We start from the raw sequence: 21,272 nt of genomic DNA, 5'->3' as shown, positions 1-21,272 counted from the left end.
TGCAATTCTTGGCTATCAACATACACAAAACACAAATATACCTTGAATTTTTCCTTTACTAAAGTCACTTATTTCACATGTACCTTTTTCCTAGAGGATGTGATTAAAGTTGTGAAATGTCAGTAAGCACATTCTCTTAAACGCTTAAGCTTTCAACTTCTCCTTCTCTCCACTTCTTTCCCTTTACTCTCTACTCAAGTCTGCACTTCTCAAACATACCTTTTTAATACTGTTGACAGGTCCATCTCTGTAAATTCTTCTATATTTGGCTCTTAAGCAAACAGAATACATTCCTTCTAGTGATTATTTACTGTTGTATAACAAACCAACTCAAAGCTTAGTGGCTTACAACCATACCAGTTTCTTTCTCATGATTCTGTGGGTTGGCTGGGCTGACTCACATGGCTGCATTCAGCTGGCAGGTCAGCTGGGAGGCCCGAGTAGGCATCTCTCCTTACAATCGTTCATTCTTAAGGTGACTAGACTGGGCAGGTCTCAGGGCAGCATCCCAAGAGGGTAAGTCTCAAAGTCTAAGAGCTTATCAAGGCTATACTTGTGTCATGTTTGCTGATGTCCCCTTGGTTAAGCACAGTCAATGTGGAAGGAGACTATATTATGAGTCATTGGGGCCACTAGTGTAGCAGTTTGCACTTCAATATTCATTAAGATAAACTATATTTTTTATTCCTTTTTCTCTTTGCTCTTTAGTTTGGGAAGTTTCTATTGACATCTTCGAGCTCACTGATTCTTTCCTCGGCCATGTACAAGCTGCTGCTGAGCCAATCAAAGGAATTCTTCATTTCTGTTGCAGTGTTTTTGTTTTCTAGCATTTCCTTTTTTTTTTTTTTTTTCCATTTGAGCCCTTAGGATATTAATCATAGTTACCGTAAATTCTTAGTCTTATAATTCCAAAATCTCTGTCATAACTGAGTCTGGTTCTGATGCCTGCTTTATCTATTCAAAATGTGGGGGTTTTTTGTTTTGTTTTTTTGCCTTTTAGCATGCCTTGTAATTTTTTGTTGAAAGCTGGACATGATGTATCAAGCAAAAAGAACTAAGGTAAACAGGTCTTTAGTGTGAGGTTTTATGTTTATCTGGCTATGAATTAGATTGCATTTACTGGTTGCTGTAGCTGTAGGTGTCGGAGGCTAAAATTTCCTGTAGTGTCCTTGTTTCTGTCTCTTCTGTTATCTTTGGGTTTCCTTTTTAAATAGGGTTTGAACCTTGCTCCCCTGTTGTTTTATAGGAGCCTGATTGATGTGGTGGTAAGATGTAGGGGGCGGGTAAGTGTTCTCTAGTCCTGTGATTAGGTCTCAGTTTTTTAGTGAGCCTATGACCCTGGGCTGTGACTTTCATAAGTGCTTCTCAGGTCTTTTCCCCTCTCACCTATGAAGGTGAGACAGGAAGACTAAATTAGGGGGGCTAGAGCTGGATATTCATTACCACCAAGTCAGTTAGGCTCTGGTAAAAAGGAAAGTTGGTTAGGTTTTCGTAAAATAATTTCCCTTGAGGGCAGGCCTTTGTTAAGAAGAACTGTAGCTCTGGGAGTATTTGAAAATGTTTATTTTCCCCCTTTCTCCTGACAGAAGCACAAGAGGATTTTTCTTAGATCTTGACCCTGAGAACCTGTGTGGCTCACAGAGGTAAAAATATTGAAAGTTTGGGTCCCCAAAGGTAGGAGTTTTTAATCTCTTAAACTAGTCTCAAACTGAGCCCCCAGAATTACCCTTTAAGTGTTCCTGCCAGTGGCTGGCCCTAGCTGTGGCTTCTGCTCTGGTAAGCTGCCATTTTATGCATTTGTCTGTCTTTCCAGTTTTGGGGGCTGCGGTTTGCCCAGTGTCTTCAATTCTCTAATGGATCTAAGAAGAGTTGTTGATTTTCATTTTGGTCATCATTTGGCTGGGGTGGGAATGGAAGGGAGGATGGGAGTATGATTTCCAAGCTCTTTACATGTTGGACCGGAAACCAGAAGTCCCCAGTACCGTACTTGTTAACCAGAGATTTTTCATTCATTTGTTTTTTCTTTCTTTTCTTTATTTTAAAATATATTTCAAGAAATGGGCAACCAGGCCTATTTTACATTGTTTATTGATTTAAAAAAATATAAAATCTTGAAATAAATTAAGTAGCATTCATATTTTAAATTGCTACTTTTTATAAATGTACACAATTAAGTAAAAATGTATTATAATGGTTAGTAAACTGCTCACTGAATTAAATTTTAAAATAAGAAATATTTTGTGTAAAGACCAATCTATACTAAATTCCAGGCCATTTGCCAAGCTATACAAAAACACTAAAGCAACTAAATAAAACCAATGGGGATATCTGTCTAGGATACTAGAGTTTTTCCTCAATGCACTTATGAAAATAAAAAGAAAATATTCAAAGATATTATAGCATTTGTGTGTTGTTTTTAAAAAACAGAACAAGATTTTCTTTATTGACTGTCAAATTATTTCCTTTTTGTGTTGCTCCGAATAAAATTACATTTTTCATGTTTTGACTTTGCTAATGCTAAATCTATATTACTTCTTGTTCATTTCTGATCCATATTATACACCAATCCTTCAAAGGAAGACTTCCTTCACAAAAATGTCACCTGTCAGTCAGTCCACAATGGCCTCTTCTTTGAGTTCTTATTGTACTTATTGTTGCCATTAATTTGATACTTATTGCTTTGTAATTACTATTTAAGAAGACACTTTAAAATACCTATGTCGGGCTTCCCTGGTGGCGTAGTGGTTGAGAGTCCGCTTGCCGATGCAGGGGACACGGGTTTGTGCCCCGGTCTGGGAGGGTCCCACATGCTGCGGAGCGGCTGGGCCCGTGAGCCATGGCCGCTGAGCCTGCGCGTCCGGAGCCTGTGCTCCGCAACGGGAGAGGCCACAGCAGTGAGAGGCCCGTATACCGCAAAACAAAACAAAACAAAAACCTATGTCTAGCTCCTGAAATATAAAGTTCTTGATATTTGAAATATAAAGTAACAACGTCTTGATATTTTTGCACATTCATAGCACCTGGCAAAGTGTCATGTTCAGTTATCCAGGCAAATAAGGAGAAGGATATCAAATTTTTACGAAGTCTTATAGGTAATGATATGGAATCCTAGTCTTTTCTTAAGACTCCACACTCTAGACACCTAAGTCTTATAGAAGGGGCCTGTGAATAGTGAAGTCAGTCATCTTCCAGAAAGTTACTAGTCTTCTAAAAATCTTTAATTAATGGCTTATCATCTTGTTTTTTCTTGTTTTTACTCTACAAATAAATTACAGACTTTTTGAGGATGATGAATATATTTTATACTTTTTTTAAAAATGTTTTTTGGCTGCTATGAGTTTTTTTTTTTTTTTTTTTTTTGCGGTACCCGGGCCTCTCACTCTTGTGGCCTCTCCCGTTGCGGAACACAGGCTCCGGACGCGCAGGCTCAGCGGCCATGGCTCACGGGCCCAGCCACTCCGCGGCATGTGGGATCTTCCCGGACCAGGGCTTGAACCCGTGTCCCCTGCATTGGCAGGCAGATTCTTAACCACTGTGCCACCAGGGAAGCCCGGCACTACAGTTTCTTATTTTCTTTCTTTCGGTTTTCCAGAATATGACTGTGACCCACTTGCATCTGTGTAGATGGGATTTCTAATTGCTGAATAGCTGAATAATTTGTAAACTTCCTTACAGTTTCTCAGACTCTCTGTATTTCTTGTAATTAATTAATTCAATTTACAATTAAATGAAGAGGATGTATCAGTACTGCTTAGAACTATACCATATTTTCCCTCCTTCCCTTTCTCTCTTTCATTGCAGTGAAAAAAAAAAAATCATTATTCGCCATGCCCTCATCTTTATCTCTGTGGACTTGACTATTCCTGTGAGGTCTTTACTTGGTGTGAGGTAAGGAAAGGGAATGATTCTTCTTGCAAGAATTCATTCTTTCAGATAAGAAGAATGTCATGGATAATCCAGCAGGGCATAACAACTATTTCCATTATCTTGTTATGAATTATGATTTTTGACACAAAAATATGCCTGAATAAGTATTGCTCAAGCTAAAATTTTTGGGTATGAGAATTTAAAATGTGATGAGTAATTAAAATAAAATGACTCAAGACTAAAAAAATTCTTTTACGGATAATTATGTGTGGAATAATGGAACATGACTATACTTTGAAGATAATTTCAGAAAATATGCGAAATGAACATAAAGAATATGAACATAAAGAATGAGAAATGAACATAAAGAATAAAATGTGTTTTGTGAGAAATGAACATAAAGAATAAAATGTGTTTTGACACTGGAAGATGTAATTGACAATTACTGATTAAAATGGAGAAACCTGAAAGGTTAAAATTATAGAAAGACAATGTGCTTATATGTTAAAACAAATCATTTTTTCTCAATAATCTAATGTTTACCATCAATATGAATTTTGTTATACCTAATCCAAATGCTTTTTTGCCCTTTCATATCAGTCTACCATACATTTTAACTGCTCTTATATTTGAAGCATATGATGAAGAGTGCAGAGTAGTTAAAGGTTACTTACGCTTTTCTCAGATATGTTAACAAATAGTAACATTAGAGGACTAAAGGGAAATGATTTTATAACAGCAGGGCCAAATAAGCAATTTAAGAGGTAGAAAACAATTCTTGGTCTAATAGTGTTATTATTTAGAAATGACCAACAACTCCCTAATCCATACAATTTGCCCTACATGCTCCTATCTACTAAGTTCTTATTAAATATTATTTAGGAAATTCGGGTACTTATTGCAGGTCTCTGGCTAATTTACAAGAGTAGTAAATGGTTATTTAGAAAATTAATGACTCCTCTGTAATATAACTGTCTAATAACATTTGGCTATTCACGCTTTGCTAGGAAGTGGAGTAAGACCACAGAGTATTTGGTAACAATAAGATCTGTCTACAAGCAGAAAGGATAATTAGGCCAGGCCTTTTTTGAATAACACTAAGGCATGTTATTGTCTCTGGCAGTGGCTTTCAAACTTTTTTGATCACAGCCCACAGTAAAAACTACATTTTATGTCACCACCCAGTAAGGACACAGATACACAAACCCTAAAATAAAGGTTTCGTGAAACAATACTAAATGTAGGATACACTTGATATTTTCTACCTTTTATTCTTTTAAATAAAAAGCCCTTAACAGAACCCATTAAATTCATTTCATGATCCACTAATGAGTAGTGACCTTTAGCTGCTCTATAAGAAAACCAGGGTTACAGTTTCTGAAGTATTCATATGTGGTCGTTCTCTTCGTAGAGTGGAAAGTTCTCTACTAGTGGGGCTGTATGGGTTGGAAGGTATAGTTTAACCAAGTAATTTTTCTTTAGACTTCAACATGCTTAATTAACATTTAAACTAGTAATTTTCATCCTTTAAAATTTGGGGCAGGTTTTCATAATAGTACTTCCTAAATCAATTAAATTAAGTGCCACTTCCCTGTTTAGAACATATATTTATGCATGAAATATAGCATATGTGTGAAATCTTTTAAAAATATTTATGATTACTTATTATTAACATATTTCTCAAATTAAAAGCAATATATGATCAGTGTATAAACTAAAATGCAAAAAATAAAGAACAAAATCCCACAACCAAGAGGTATTCCTGGTAACGTTTCTATGTCATTTTGTTTCTATATTTTTCCTATACATGGGTTCACTTAAAAACTCCACACCCACACCCACACAATTTGGATTACGCACACAGATGTGCCTCCTTCCCAAGTGTTATACCATAAACATCTGTTCATTTCATCAAAAATTATTCTAAAATATTTTGTAGGCTGGAAATTATTATAAGATATCATAACTTATTATTTCTCAATTGTTAGACATTTAGATTTTCCCAGTTTGCTATAGTCTTTTATCTTTGTTTATGATTTTTTGCAATGAAAATGTATGCGTTCATTTGATTTATGCATTTATCTTTTCTACAGATATTTTCTACTTTGCGTTTATGCTTACAAATTCCTTCCTAATCCAGGGAAGAAGTAAATATATAATTGAGTGAGAATAAACTCAATGTTCCATTATTGTTTTGGAGTAAATTAAAAAGCAATCATGCTAAGGAAATATTTTTCCATTTACTTAAAAAAACAGCAATGTGTAGTGAATATTATTGAATGGGTTTTTAGCATCTAATAAGATATCCTACTAGGTACCAATGCCTAGTTTGTAGTAGAGATTCAATAAATATATATTGTGAACAACAATCACTGATTAAAAAATATCTTCTATATCTAATCTTTGGTAGGTTTCAATTTGCTGTAAAATTTATCTTTTAAAAATAAAAAGGGGGCTTCCCTGGTGGTGCAGTGGTTGAGAGTCCGCCTGCCGAAGCAGGGGATGCGGGTTCGTGCCCCGGTCTGGGAAGATCCCACATGCCGCAGAGCGGCTGGGTCCGTGCACCATGGCCGCTGAGCCTGCGCATCCGGAGCCTGTGCTCCGCAATGGGAGAGGCCACAACAGTGAGAGGCCCGCGTAACGCAAAAAAAATAAAATGAAATAAAATAAAAAAATAAAAAGGACTAAAAGTAGTAAATAGTTATAGAAATGTACCAAATAGGAAGTGAATCTCTTGAAATCCTGGTCTTCCAAGATAAATGTTTACAGTTTGATGAGTATTTTTCTAGATTTTTTTCTATGAAGTGAGAATTATTCATTTAACTGCACAAAAATATATCACATAGATCTTTACTGTTGTATTGTTATATTGAAACCCCCCCCCAGCAAATTATCCAGTTACTGTATCTACATACAAAACAATTCCAAAAGAAACTAGAACTAAGAATGAAATTTTACCATTTGCAACAACATGGATGGACTTTGAGCATATTATGCTTAGTGAAGTAAGTCAGATAGAGAAAGACAAATACTGTATGTTTCTACATATATGGAATCTAAAAAATAAAACAAACAAATGAATACAACAAAACAGAAACAGACTCATAGATAGAGAACAAACTAGCGGTTACCAGAGGGAAGAGTGGTGGTGAGAGAGGCAAGACAGGGGATGGGAATTAAGAGTTAAAAACTACTAGGTATAAAATAAATAAGATACAAGAATATAATGTTCAGCACAGGAAATGTAAGCAATATTTTATAATGACTTTAAATGGAATATAATCTATAAAAATATTGATTCATTATGTTGTACACCTGAAATTAATATAACACTATAAGTCAACTATACTTCAATTAAAAAAAATTAGGACTAGCTAGATGAACAGACATGGAAAGATTTACACAATATACATTATATGAAAAAAAAAAGAGGGAGGCAAATCTTTAAAAAATTGATTTACTGTTATGATAATAAAGAAATTTTCCCCATTTTAAACCATCAGTGCATTCCCGAGGTAATCACCTACTTGATGGTCTTAAGTAAGTAATTCTTTCAAAATACAGATGAATTTAAATTGTTAGTATTTTAGATAGCAGTTTTGATTGATAATTCACCAGTCAGCTAAGTTTTTGCTTTTGGGTATAATGGCTTTGTATACTAGCCATAAAATTATACTAGCTTTATGAAGTTATACTAGCTTCATGAAATGAAATAAGTAACTTGATCTTTTTTCCCCCTGCATTCCGAAACATCTAATCTAGAACTAAAATTATGTGCATCTTGAAAGTCTCAAAGAGTTAACTGATAAAAAATAAAACCCGCTGGTCCTGGAATCTTTTATATACAGTTTAATATATATATGAATTAAAATGTAAATAAGTAATTTGTTCAAATCAACTATATCCAGATTTATTTTAAGTTTCCTTGACTGACAGTGGTACATTAATGTATTTGACTATACAGTTGACCCTTGCATAACACAGGTTTGAACTGCACAGTTGCACTCATATGCAGATTTTTCTCAATAGTAAATACTACAGTACTATACAATTCACACTTGGTTGAACTGGAGGATACGGAGGAATGAGGGCCAACTATAAGTTATAGGCAGATTTTTAACTACACAGAGGGTTGGCGTACCTAACCTCCCATGTTGTTCAAGGGTAAGCTGTAATTGAGTCTGTAAATTTCTCCTTGAATTTTTCAGTTTTTGTTTCATGGAATGTTTCTGTGCTGATGCAGTAGCATGATGACAGTATTACATGTGTACAGTTAGCTTAAAAGGAAATGCACTCTGGTATGTTATGTTATGCCATTATATAAAATGAAAATGGCTATATAATGAGTTCTTCCCTTTTTTTAGTTCATTTAACAATGGAGAGTAACAGTAGCTCTGTTTACACGTACTTCTTCATGGTTAGGACTCTAGCACTCTCAAAGAAGCATATGAATTGTTAGGATTCCTTTTCCTCCTGAGAGAATTGAAATGTTCACAGTTGTATTTATGGTGATTTGGATCGTATCTCAGCCAGCTAGCCATCTGTCAAGATCAGACATCCTTTGCTTAGTCTTATTTCCCTTTTGTCTTGATTGATTGCATTTCCCTTTATTCAAATGTAAAACAAGATTTTTCTTTATAATCATATATCAAAACATATGATTACATAATATTATATAAATCTGTATAATATTCCACATATGAAAAAACTAGGATTTTCTAGTTTTCTAGTCCACATATGAAGAAGCTAGGATTAATCTAGGAGTAGATTGGAGTCCTAATTTTTACTTCTTCTAAGATGAGCTCTGTTAACTAATTTACTATTTCATACTTTGATCAAGATAACTGAAGTAAATGCTCCCAATCTCTCTGTTACTTCAACTGAAAAATAAGGATAATTATGTGGCTCCATACAACAGGGATATACGAAGAATTTAATGTTAATATATTTGTCATGAGGACCTTCTGTAATCTACTGATGTAAGTATACAGAAAGACAACATATAATATAAAAAGTGAAGATTTTATAAAGAATGTGAAAACATGATGATAATTTTTGTCATCCAGTTTACTTCGTTAATATATTGATTAAAGGTGCTATTATGCATATCAAGTCTTACCTGAACCATTTTTCAGATATCCATTTGCATCTACAGTTGTATACATGATATAAGGTCCAGGCTGATTCACTCCAAAGGGCTGCAATAACAAAGAAATAGTTAAGCCTTGGAAAGTAAGTGCATCATTTGAAGTTTCTGGCAAATCTATTACAAAAAGTAAACACTCCTCCATAAAATTCTTACATAGATGGCAGTTACTTAGAGAACATGTTCATAAATAGATAACCAGTGTTATCTATTAAAAACACCCTGTATTAGTAGAAAATTCTTAACACTTTAAATGATTTGATAGTTGTATTTATACAGTTCATTAATTTTATTAGATATTTCTAAGATCTAATCATGTCTTTTTCTTATTACATAAGGATGAGTATTTTAGGCAAAATTTTCTTTACGACTTTTGGTCCCACCTGGAATAGTTTTATTATGACATTTCTGTTGAACATAGCATTGCTTTTCCCTTCTGGAACAGACTGGGTGGGCATAGTTTACATTTTCTCAATAAATAAAATTTCTCAAAAATAAATAAAATCCATCCATAATAATCATAAAAGAATAAAAAATATTGCTGAGTAGTTCCAAAACATTTTTATCTCCTGCACTAGACTTAGAGAATACATTATTTTCCACTCAAGGAAAACATCACTGGCAGAGCCTAGTTACAATGGTGAGGTTTATCTCCAACTTGTGTATTGTTCCCTATTTCTGGAACATTCCTCACACCTTGATACAATGATTTATTCCCTTTAGAAATCAAAGTTAATTAAATGGGGTACAAAGAAACCAATGTCTGCAATGGGTATCCTAAGAAGAGATGAGAAAATGATCAAGAAATGCTTTGAACACTTTGCAGAATTAAAAATTCTACTGTGCTTCCCAATAAAGTAGGGAAAAGTTAATAAAGAAGTTTAGATAGTTTAATTATGCACTACAAATGATTTCCTTCAAGATGACAGACAAGAAATTAATTAATTTCATTGATTCTACAATAACCTGATTGATATTTTAAGAACTTTAGAAATCCATTTGTTTCAATGACCATGAGAAAACAGGTTGCTACAAGAATGGAATTACTCATAAGATATTACTAATTGAATAAGTTTCATAATAGACTGTCACACAAAAAATAAAAGCAAACTTGTTAATGAAGTACTTTTATGTAGAAAGAAGAAGATTATGCTTTGTACAACATACTACTTCCATGAAAGAATTACCAAAATTCTATATCTATATTGCTGTTTGTAGATAGGCAAAAGAAAGCATTTTTCTTTAGATATGCATGTTTTTTAAAAAATTAAAGTATAATTGAAAAAGTGAAGTATATTGTGAATAAATTTTGAATGGGACGCTCTCTCAAAGGGATTTTTCTTATAGAATCCAAGGCAATTGGATTGTAGCCCAAGGCAATCCCTGCAGGGGTTGGTTCCAATTTCCCATGCTTGCTGATCCTGCACATACATCTCACAGAAAACTGTGCGATGCTAAATTTTAGCTCCTTCGGCTTCTGTGACTTAAAGTAGTTTTCCATGCTGGTACTTCTTCCTGGGGTAGTGTGTATGTTCAGTAAAGAGTCCTGTTGGAAGAATTTGTGTTGGGCCGTTACTTTCCTTGCTTCAGATGGGATGGAGGCCTCCCACAGCACACGTACTCCCTGAAGCCAATGGACTGGTGGGAGCTTCAGGAAGCAAAAAAAAAGCCCACCCAGTTTCTGGGGTGGGGTGGGACCTGGATTCATTTATTAATCAGGAGTTCTTGAGACAGGATGGACCGTAACCCATTGTTGTCCCCAGGAAAGAGTCTTTAAGAACTGCTCACTTTGGACCGTTCTTTAGAGATACTCAACACAGGTCTTAATTGATATGAAACCTCTCTGTGATTCCTCCTCTGTCCGGTTGTCACTCTGAGATGACAGAACCCGAACATTCTCAAATTTATTAGCACAAACCCACAGCACGCTGTAGAATGAGAGAGAGAGAGAGAGGTGAAGAAGAAGAGGAAAAGGAGGAGGAAGGCAGAGGGGGCGTGGGAGGAGGAGGAGGAGGAGAAAGGGGAAGAGGAAGAAGAAAAGGGGGGGAGGGGAGAGAGAGAGGCGTTAAATCAGGAGCACACCCATCACATGCAGACAGGATGCAGTGGAGGCAGCAGGCTTGTGGCTGTCAGTGATTGGTCAGGTTCTTGCAGTCCAGGAATATTCTGGTTTTCTTTCTTCCTCTCTTCACCTGCGTCTGATAAGTTTAGAAGCTGAGGAGGGAGGCAAAGGCTATTGTACTAGCTTTTGGTCCCTCCAGCTTCCATTGTATATTCTTGCCTCCTCTGTAGTAGATTAACTGACCATAGGTGGGTGGGCTCATTTCTGGACTCTCTATTCTATTCCATTAATCTGTGTGTCTGTTTTTGTGCCAATACCAGGTTGTTTTGATTATTTTAGCTTTGTAGTATGGTCTGAAGTCTGGGGGGGTTATACCTCCAGATTTATTGTCCTTTCTCAGGATTGCTTTGGCAGTTCTGGGTCTTTTGAGCTTCCATATAAATTTTAGGATTATTTGTCCTAGTTCTGTGAAAAATGTCATGGGTGTTTTGATAGGGATCACATTAAATCTGCAGATTGCTTTGGACAGTATGGCTGTCTTAACATTATTAATTCTTCCAATCCAAGAGCATGGGATATCTATCCATTTGTTTGAATCATCTTCAGTTTCTTTATCAGTGTTCTATAGTTTTCAGCATATAGGTTTTTCACCACCTTGGTTAAGTTTATTCCTAAATATTTTATTTTTTTGAGGTAATTTTATTTTATTTTATTTATTTTTTTGCCGTACGCGGGCCTCTCCCTGCTGTGGCCTCTCCCGCTGCGGAGCATAGTCTCTGGACGCGCAGGCTCAACGGCCATGGCTCACGGGCCCAGCCACTCCGCGGCATGTGGGATCCTCCTGGACCGGGGCACAAACCCGCATCCCCTGCACCGGCAGGCGGACTCCCAACCACTGCGCCACCAGGGAAGCCCTTGATGTAATTTTAAATGGGATTTTTTTTTAACTTTCTCTTTCTGATATTTCATTATTAGTATAAAGAAATGCAACAGATTTCTATATATTAATCCTGTATCCTGCTAACTTGCTGAATTCATTCATTTGTTCTAATAGTTTTTCTGTGGAGACACTAGGGTTCTCTACATAGAGTATAATGTCCTCTCAAATAGTGACAGTTTTACCTCTTCCCTTCCAATGTGGATAGCTTTTATTTCTTTTTCCTGTCTGATTGCTATGGCTTGGACTTCTAATACTATGTTGAATAGAAGTGGTGAGAGTGGGCATCCATGTTTTGTTCCTGAATTTAGTGGGAAGGCTTTTAACTTTTCACCACTGAGTATTATGTTGGCTCTGGGTTTGTGATAAATGGCTTTTATTATGTTGAAATACATTCCCTCCCACTTTGGTGAGAGTTTTTATCATGAATGGATTTTCAATTTTGTCAGATGCTTTTTCTGCCTCTATTGAGATGATCATATATGTGGTTTCTGTCTTTCCTTTTATTAATGTGGTGGACCACATTGATTGATTTGTGTATGTTGAATCATCCTTGTGACCCTGGAATGAATCAAACTTGATAATGGTGTATGATCCTTTTTCTGTATTGTTGGATTTGGTTTGCTAATATTTTGTTGACGATTTTTGCATATATATTCATTAAAGATATTGGTCTGTAATTTTCTTTTTTGTAATGTCTTTGGTTTAGGTATCAGGGTGATGGTGACCTCATAGAATGAATTTCAGAGTGTTCCTTTCTCTTCAATTTTTGGAATAGTTTGAGGAGGATAGGTGTAAGTTCTTTGTATACTTGATAGAATTCCCCAGTGAAGCCGTCTGGTCCTGGACTTGTTTGCTGGGAGTTTTTTCTTTTTCTTTTAATTACAGAATCTATTCCACTTCCAGTGATTGGTCTGTTCAAATTATCTGTTTCTTCTTGACTCATTTTGGCAGGCTGTATGTTTCTGGAAACGTGTCCATTTTTTGGAAGGTTGTTCAACTTGTTGGCATATAACTGTTCACAGTATTCTTCTATGATTTTTAATATTTCTGTGCCCCAGTCTGTCTCTGCATAGCTAGACTGAATCTTTTCCCAGATTTCATGCCAAGCTGTGGTGTGGAGTGAGTGGGGCTGGGGTGTTTGCCCCTTTCAGTTGGAAAGGGCAGCAAGGTGGCAGCCACCAGTGCAAGGCTCTCTCTGCCCTGATAGTTGGCAAGCCAGCACATGTGCACTCCTTATGAGTAGAGTCTAGGCTTCTCCAGCCCTTTTGTCCATCTCAGCAGACTTCCCAGCAGGCAAGGGGGTTTGTCTCCTCCATGCAGGACCCCAGGACTGGAATGCCGAGATTGTGGCTCAACTAGCTTGCTCCTCAGGGCAAGGGTCGGCCTGTGTGGACCTTCTCTTCCTTACAGATCCCTCCCAGGGGTGCAGGTCCCAACCCAATGCCTTTTTTTTTCCCATCCTACCCGGTTCCACGGAGATCTTTCTTGCAGCTTTGGTTTTCTAGGAGTTCTTCTGCTAGTTTCCAGTTAGTTTCCTGTGGGAATTGTTCCACAGGTAGATGTAATTTTGATGTGTTTGTGGGGACAGGTGAGCTCCAAGTTCTACTCTGCTATCTTGATTCCTGCATATATATGCAGTTTTAAAGCAAATCACAGTCAACTTCATAGTTTAACTTCTATTCAACTATCTTCTTCATGCAATTATTACTTTTTTCTTTATAAGTTTTATCATATACATAAATGTTAAAATATATTTGGTTATGCCTATTTTAAGTTTTTATGTAAATGGAATAATACTATATGTATCCTTCTGTGACTTTTTAAAAAATACATTAATTTGAGACTCATCCATGATTAAGGATGAGTAGCTGTAGTTCACTTTCACGGCTGTAAAGTATTCCACTGTATGATTATAGCATAAATATTTTTCATTCTTTTGTTGATCAACGCTTGTTCCCATTTATTTTTTTGCCATGATAAACACTGCATTCTTATGTATGTCACCTGATGTACAAGTGCAAACATTTATCAGGGGTTATGTACCCAGAGGCAGAACTGTAAAGTCATATGATATATGTATCTTCAACTGTACCAGGTAGTGCCTATTCTTTTTCTTACTGAGGTGGTATTACCAGTTTATACTCCCACCAGCTGTAAGTTGCTTCACATGCTTAGCAACAAACATTGCTAATGTGGTATACACTTCTTAACATAAATTATTTCATCTCTCCTAGGTTTGCTTCTTTGTAATAGGGTATGCCTTTTAACACTTTAAACCTGTCTCATTGCAATGAGGCTTGAAGATAATACTTATGAGGCTATATTTATCAGAGTGTTATAACCTCAAATTTATTTTATTACCCATAGTCTAGTCTATGTACTGGAAGATTGGTATCTTGGGCTATAAGTATTGTTTTTTGTGAACCTTCCCAATTATATTCTTGAATATTTTTTTCTAATTCACATTTGGAAAATTTCATACTCCTATTCATAGTATCTTATTTTACAGATGTATATAGGCTTTTCTCTTTTGTCCTATAGTCAATTAAAAACATCAGGTAAGCAAGTGTCTGTTATGAGTCCTAAAGCTGACTCACCATGCACCAGTCATTCTGATATTAAAAGACAAGGTCCAGAAATCCAGACTTGATTCCTCTACAAAGTGGTTCTCTCAAAATGTGGTGCAAAGACCCCTGGAGTCCAAAAATCCCATTGGTAAAAGGGTTGGTAATTAGCAGTGGCACTAAACTATGGTTATTCAGACTTGGGTATTAGCCAACATTCTCTTGAAAATGACAAACTGAATGTCACTTTTGGGACGATAATTGATAGTATTTGTTGCTACTGATAAAATTTGAGCTTATAAATGAAATTTGAGTTTTGGAAGCCTTGTATCCACCACCATGAGCCTGACACATTAAAACCTAAAAACTTTACTTATGGGATCAGCAGTGATATTAACAAATGTGATTTTAAAATAGTATGTGATGAAACGTGTTAAAATTGGGAAGATATGCATACCTCAGTAAACCAATATTTTCCAAATGGCCAATGCATGATGTTACAAAACCATGCATACATGAAAGATCATTTAAAGTACAAGACAGACCAATGGATTTTGAAGTAATAGAGTAGGGGAGAATCACTTCTAGATCTAGTAAGGACCAAAAAAAGTCTACATAAAAGAAATAAGAACACTGTCAAAAATTGTTAAATTTTTTTTTGCAAGAATCAAGGAGTATCTAAGAAAAACGACTGAATCTCAGTAAAACAGTGTTTATTGTTTTTTAATCTGCCTTATTCCCATAACCCCTCCCCAGCTCTGAAGTAGTCCTGAAGACCAATAGCTTTGCTACTAAGGGAGCTTTGAAAATGAACAGCTTAGCAGCAAAGGGAGGGGCGGATCTCCCTAATGTTCCATCCTCAGAGAATTATCACTATTTGACTTGTCTGGCAGTTCCCTGAAAAGCTACAGTCTCAATATTTGTCTTTATTTGGCCAGACTGAGAGCTTGCTCAGTGTGAACAGCTCTATCAAACTGGAAGTTTATTAAAAACAATCATTAGCAATTGTTTTTATTGATGCTGCCTGAGACAGTGATATCAATTTGGGCTAATAAGCGGTTGATCAAATCTTAAAAGGAAAAATGTGAATGAGATGTTCAAAGGGGACTTTGAAAAGCTCCGACATATTCCTGGAATGTGAATGAGATGTTCAAAGGGGACTTTGAAAACCTCTGATATATTTCTGGGAATCTAGAAGTCCACACATGTGTGTAACCTGTTTTCAGACAAAAGAACTGAGAAGGCCCTAATCTCTCAATCCTTTATTTAAGAAAAACTGTGTCCACTCACAGCTGACAATTAAAACTTACTGAATAAGGATTTCATGGTTATATACAATAAAGAATAAAGACTTCATAGTAATAATCCAGGAAACTCACTGGACAAACAGCAGCAATAACAACAAACTTAAGGGGGGGATTTTCAGGGTGAACACATTATTTATAATGTCCAGTTTTCAACAACAAAAAATTATGAGACACACAAACAGGAAAGTATGTTTCATACAAAGGGGAAAAAAAGCTGTCAATAGAAATTTCCCCCAAGGAAGCACAGATGTTTGACTTACTAGGTAGAGACTTTAAATCAGCTATTATAAATATGTTCAAAGAAAGTAAAGGAAATCATGTAAAGAATTTAAGGAAATTATGAGAACAATATCTCACCAAAATAGAGTATCAATAAAGAGATATAAGTCATACACACAAAAAATCCCACACTAATTCTAGTGTACAATAACTGAAATAAAAAAATTCACTAGAGAGGCTCAATAGATTTAAATTAGCAAAAGAAGGAATCAATAAAATTGAAGATATGTCAATTCAGATTATCCAGTGTGAGAAACGGAAAGTAAAATGAGAAACATAAAGAAAATGAACAGTGCCTCAGAGACCTGTGGGGCACCATCAAGAATATCAACAATAATAGGAGTCCCAGAGGAAAGGAGGGGAGGAGAGGCAGAAAGAATATGTGATGTGAAAATGTCTGAAACTGCCCAAATTTAATTAAATACATGAAACTGCACATCTAAAAGCTCAATGAACACCAAGTAGGATAAACTTGAAGAGATCCACACCAAGGTACATCATAGTCAAACTGCTGAAAGCCAAAGAGAGAATTTTAAATGCAACAAGAGATAAGCAACTTGTTATGTACAAGGGAACCTGAATAAGATTAAAGCTGATTTCTCATCAGAAACCCAGGAGTCCAGAAGACAGTAAGATGAATATTTAAAGTGTTGAAAGGAAAAGACAGTCAACCAAGAAATCTAAAAGGTAGCAAAATTATCCTTGAAGAATGAAGGGAAAATTAACACATTGTGAGAAAAAAACTGAGAAAATTTATTATTAACACACCTAACTAACAGGAAATACTAAGGGAGTTCTTCTGGCTGAACTGAAAGTAGACAGGAACTCAAATCCACAGAAATAAATAAAAAGTATCAGTAAAGGTAACTATAGGTAAATTTACTAGATGCTATAAATGTATGTTTGTTTGTAGCTCTTTTCTCCTATCTAATTTAAAACATTACTGCATAAAGTAATAATGAAAAAACCATGTTGTTGGGCTCACAATGCATGAAGATGTAACATGTATGAAAATACAAGCACAAAGGAGGGGGGAGTAAACTGAGGCATATTGGAGCAAAGTCTGTTTATGCTACTGAAACTAAGTTGGTATTAATATGGAGTATATTGTTTTCTAAGTTACAATGGAAACTGTAATTCTGAGAGGAAACACTAAAAAAATAATTTCAAATATAGAGTACAAAAAACAAGGGAATTAAAATCAAATTCTAGAAAATATATAATACAAAAGAGAGCAGTAATGGTGGAACAGAGGAAGAAAAAAGACATAAGACATATAAGGAACAAAATAGCAAAATGGCAGAGATAAATCTACCTAATTAGTAATTATATTAAATGTAAATGGATTAAATAGTGCTACCAAAAGGCAGAGATTAGCAGAATAGATAGAAGAACATGATCCAAGTGTATGCTGTCTATAAAAGACACTTTAAACTCAAAAACAACAAATAGGTTGAAAGTAAGAGCATGGAAAAGATATACCATGGAAATAGTAACCAAATGAGAGCTGGAGTAGCCATACTAATAATAGACACAAACAGACTTTAAGATAAAAATGTTAGTAGAGATGAAAAAGGACAGTTTCATCAATCTATCAAGAACACATAACAATTATAAACATAAATACACCTAATAACACAGGCCTGAAATACATAAGGAATTGATGGGTGAAACAGGTAATTCAACAATAATGGTTGTTGGATACTATTATAATTATTAAAAATACAGCAGTGTCATTAATGGATAGACCAATGAAGCACAAGATCAACAAGGAAAAAGAAGACTTGAACAGCACTAGAAATCAACTAGATCTAGTAGACATGTATAGAACACTGTACCTAACTTTAGTAGAATACATCTTCTCAAGCACACATGAAACATTCTCTAAGGGGAACCATATACGAGACCATAAAACAAGTCCTAATAAATGTAAAAGTACTGAAATTGTACAAAGTATGTTTTCTGATGACAATGGAATTAAATTAGAAACCAACAACAGAAAGAAATTTGAGAAATTCACAAATGTGTGGAAATTAAACAACAGGCTTCTAAATAACCAATGGGTAATGTGACAGAGTTGGAAATGTTCACTGATATAGTTTCAAATTCCACATTACAACTAACCTTTAAGTAACTGCCACTGTTGAGTTTTGGTATACTATCAGTTATCTGAACAGGATATGAAATATTCTCTTTTTCTACTATACAGCTGTGTAAGGCTAAATTTTTTTTTTAATATTTCAACCAAAAGAATAATAAACAATGCAAAAGGAGATATGAGAATTTTTTTTTTTTTTTTTTAATGACAGGTACTAAGGAGATTTGAAAAAAATACAAAGGAATGTTACTCTTCACTCATTTTGTATTTTGGAAAATAGTTATTTTTCCATAAAAATAACTTTATTTTAGGTCAACATGTAATGGGTCTATTGTTTTAAAATGATTTAATAAAAACATTTAAAGTTGTTTCAGTTTTTATTTCAAATAGAGTAATACTGATAAACAAAACTCGCTTAAGAAAAACTATTTGGAGTCTTCAGAACAAGAAGTTTGAGAATTGGTACTCTGTATCATGTACATAATGAGTAATTCAATCCCTACTCTGCCTTTCCCAATGGAAATGATATGACTGGTACATGTGCCTGTGTGTTTTGGTTTCTTAACCCTTATGTCATAGCATTAAACATGTTTCAGGATTTTTCTTCCCCCTTAAATAGTGCCATTTACCTCCATATGAATGTTTAGTACAAAATGTAGTAAATAGGGTTATACCTTCAGCAAGTGCAAAAACTTGGATAACTTTTACTTTGTATCTCTTCTAATACAGTAGAGATGCTAGGAGTATTGCTGTATCTTTTAATACCTTTCACATACCTAGGTTATATTAGTGGTGGTCCAAAGAATTTCAATTTTTATAAATTTATTATTTGGGAAGTGATTGTATCATTAAGGAATTTTCAATTTAAAAGGATTAGGGATTTCTGAAACAATTAATTCCTCTAGTTTAAGTATTTATACCCATACCTTGAATTCCTTTATGAAAACCTGAAAAGCTAATATGCCGGGAATGCAAACTATGGGAATATCAATCAGCAATAACGACAACACATCTGTGAAAATTTCACATAACTTCTTTCTTACTTCTCTGAAATACTTTTCTTAATTCTTATAGACTGAATGTTTATGCCTCCCCAAAATTAATACGTTGAAGCTCCAATCACTAATGTGATGATATGTGGAAGGTAGTTAGGGTTGGAGTCATGAGGGCAGGGTCCTCATGATGGCACTAGTGTCCTGATAAGAAGAGACACCAGAGAACTTGCTCTCTCTCTCTGTCTCCCCCTGCGCACAAAGCTAGGACAGGCCATGTGAGCACACAGTGAGAAGAAGCAAGCCAGGAAGAGGGCCTTCAACAGAACCTGACCATACTAGCACCCTGATCTCGTGATCTTGGACTTCCAGCTTCCAGAACTGTGAGAAAATAAATTCCGATTGTATTTTGTAAAGGCAGCTTGAGGTGATTAAAACAAAAATTTAAAGGCCTGTGAGTTATTCCAAATATTTCATGTCATGAGAATATTTTAGGTATTAGCTTTCCAAATTTTGAAACTAAGAATGTAGTTTTTAGAGTCAGAGAATCTGGGTTCAAATTATTCCTCTTCCACTTATTTTCTGTATAACCTTGGGCAAATTATTTAACTTTCAGTTCCCTCTACTTAAATTAGGGATAATCATAGTACCTATCTCATCGGATTGAAGTAAAGATTGAGTAAATATGTGTAAAATAATTAGATCAGTGCCTGGCACACAGTAAGTGCTCAATATGTATGCACTATTATCTTTTTACTTTGGCCAAATAAATTAATGTCTTTTTTGGTAGTGATATCTCATTTTCAATTATGTTGAACTACGAGTGAATAAAATTATTTTGATCAAAACAGAAACATTTATCAAGTTAACATTCATTTTCTTTAGTGTACTGTAGGATTCTAAAACTACAGGAATAATTTATTTGCAAGAATGTACGTTTGGATGAAATTCCACTTCTGAGTATACATAATTGCTGTGTAAGAAGACAAGGTTGTTAGCTTACAGTAATCCCTTTTCTAAAAGTCCAGTGCTGTGGTTTTCAGACTTTAGCATATATCAGAATCTCCTGGAGGGATTATTAAATTATAGATTCACTGGCTGCATACCAAGGTGTTCCTATTTGGTAGATCTTGGTGAGGCCTAGGAGTGTGCATTTCTTACAAGTTCCCAGGAGATGCACTGATGCTGGTGGTTTGTTGCGGAGCACAGGCTCAGGACGCGCAGGCTCAGCGGCCATGGCTCACGGGCCCAGCCTATCCGCGGCATGTGGGATCTTCCCGAACCGGGGCACGAACCCACATCCCCTGCATCAGCAGGTGGACTCTCAACCACTGCGCCACCAGGGAAGCCCTCTGGTTGCTTTTTGAAGGATGGCTCAGATGACTCCAGTCAGGCCAAAAATGATGATAGCTCAACTAAAGTAACAGGATAGAGAGGAGGAACAGTTAAAGGGAGAGAATAATAATCTAGTAGATTTGAGGGGTGAGGGAAAGGAAAAGGTAACTGAGACAGGGAACATGAGAAGAGGAGTGGGTTTTTGTGGGGACACACTAGATTTCAGTTTTAGAGGTCCCTGTAAGACACTCAGATATAAAGGTCTGAAGCTTAGGAGAGACAGCTGGTAAATAGATTTGGGAGTAATCAGTATTACAAATAGAAAAAAAAAAAAAGTCAGGGGAGAGACTGAAATACTTCAAGAGTACACATAGAGTGAGAAGAGAACTTAGGATGGAACCCTGAGACACAGCAACATTTAAAGGATGGCCAGAGGAAAAGTCCATAAAGGAACCTGGGAGAATGGCCAGAGAAGTAAAAGGGGATCAAGGAAAGGAGAGCGTAAAGGAAGCCAAGGAAAGGGAGTGTTCCTAAAATTGGTCAGCAGAATCAAGGGTAGTTTTCAGTGGCGTGACGCCAAAGGCTTGATTACAACAGCGGGTTAAGGATATGGAAGTAAACTGGAGAGATCCTACTGTACACAACTCAAGAAGTTTGGCTGGAAGAGCAAACAGGGATTAGG

The 21,272-nt window shown here is 35.7% G+C and overlaps 1 protein-coding gene across 4 annotated transcripts in view; it reads right to left on the bottom strand.

Annotated features, from left to right (window-relative positions):
- ITFG1 (integrin alpha FG-GAP repeat containing 1) overlaps positions 1–21,272 on the bottom strand; it is a 237,403-nt gene that overhangs the window by 25,647 nt on the left and 190,484 nt on the right. For 3 of the 4 annotated variants that reach the window (XM_004264870.4, XM_049703687.1, XM_049703689.1), the window contains one exon: positions 8,987–9,065. In XM_004264870.4, coding sequence (XP_004264918.1) covers positions 8,987–9,065 — 79 coding nt within the window. Of the gene's footprint in view, positions 1–8,986; positions 9,066–13,152; positions 20,671–21,272 lie in introns of those variants that run through there. The other variant, XM_033418881.2, reaches the window with a different exon arrangement.

The sequence above is a fragment of the Orcinus orca genome, chromosome 20 (genome assembly GCF_937001465.1).
Source record: "Orcinus orca chromosome 20, mOrcOrc1.1, whole genome shotgun sequence".
Taxonomy (NCBI): Eukaryota; Metazoa; Chordata; class Mammalia; order Artiodactyla; family Delphinidae; genus Orcinus; species Orcinus orca.
The sequence above is the reverse complement of the archived record's forward strand: the minus strand, read 5'-3'. Positions and strand labels throughout refer to the sequence as shown.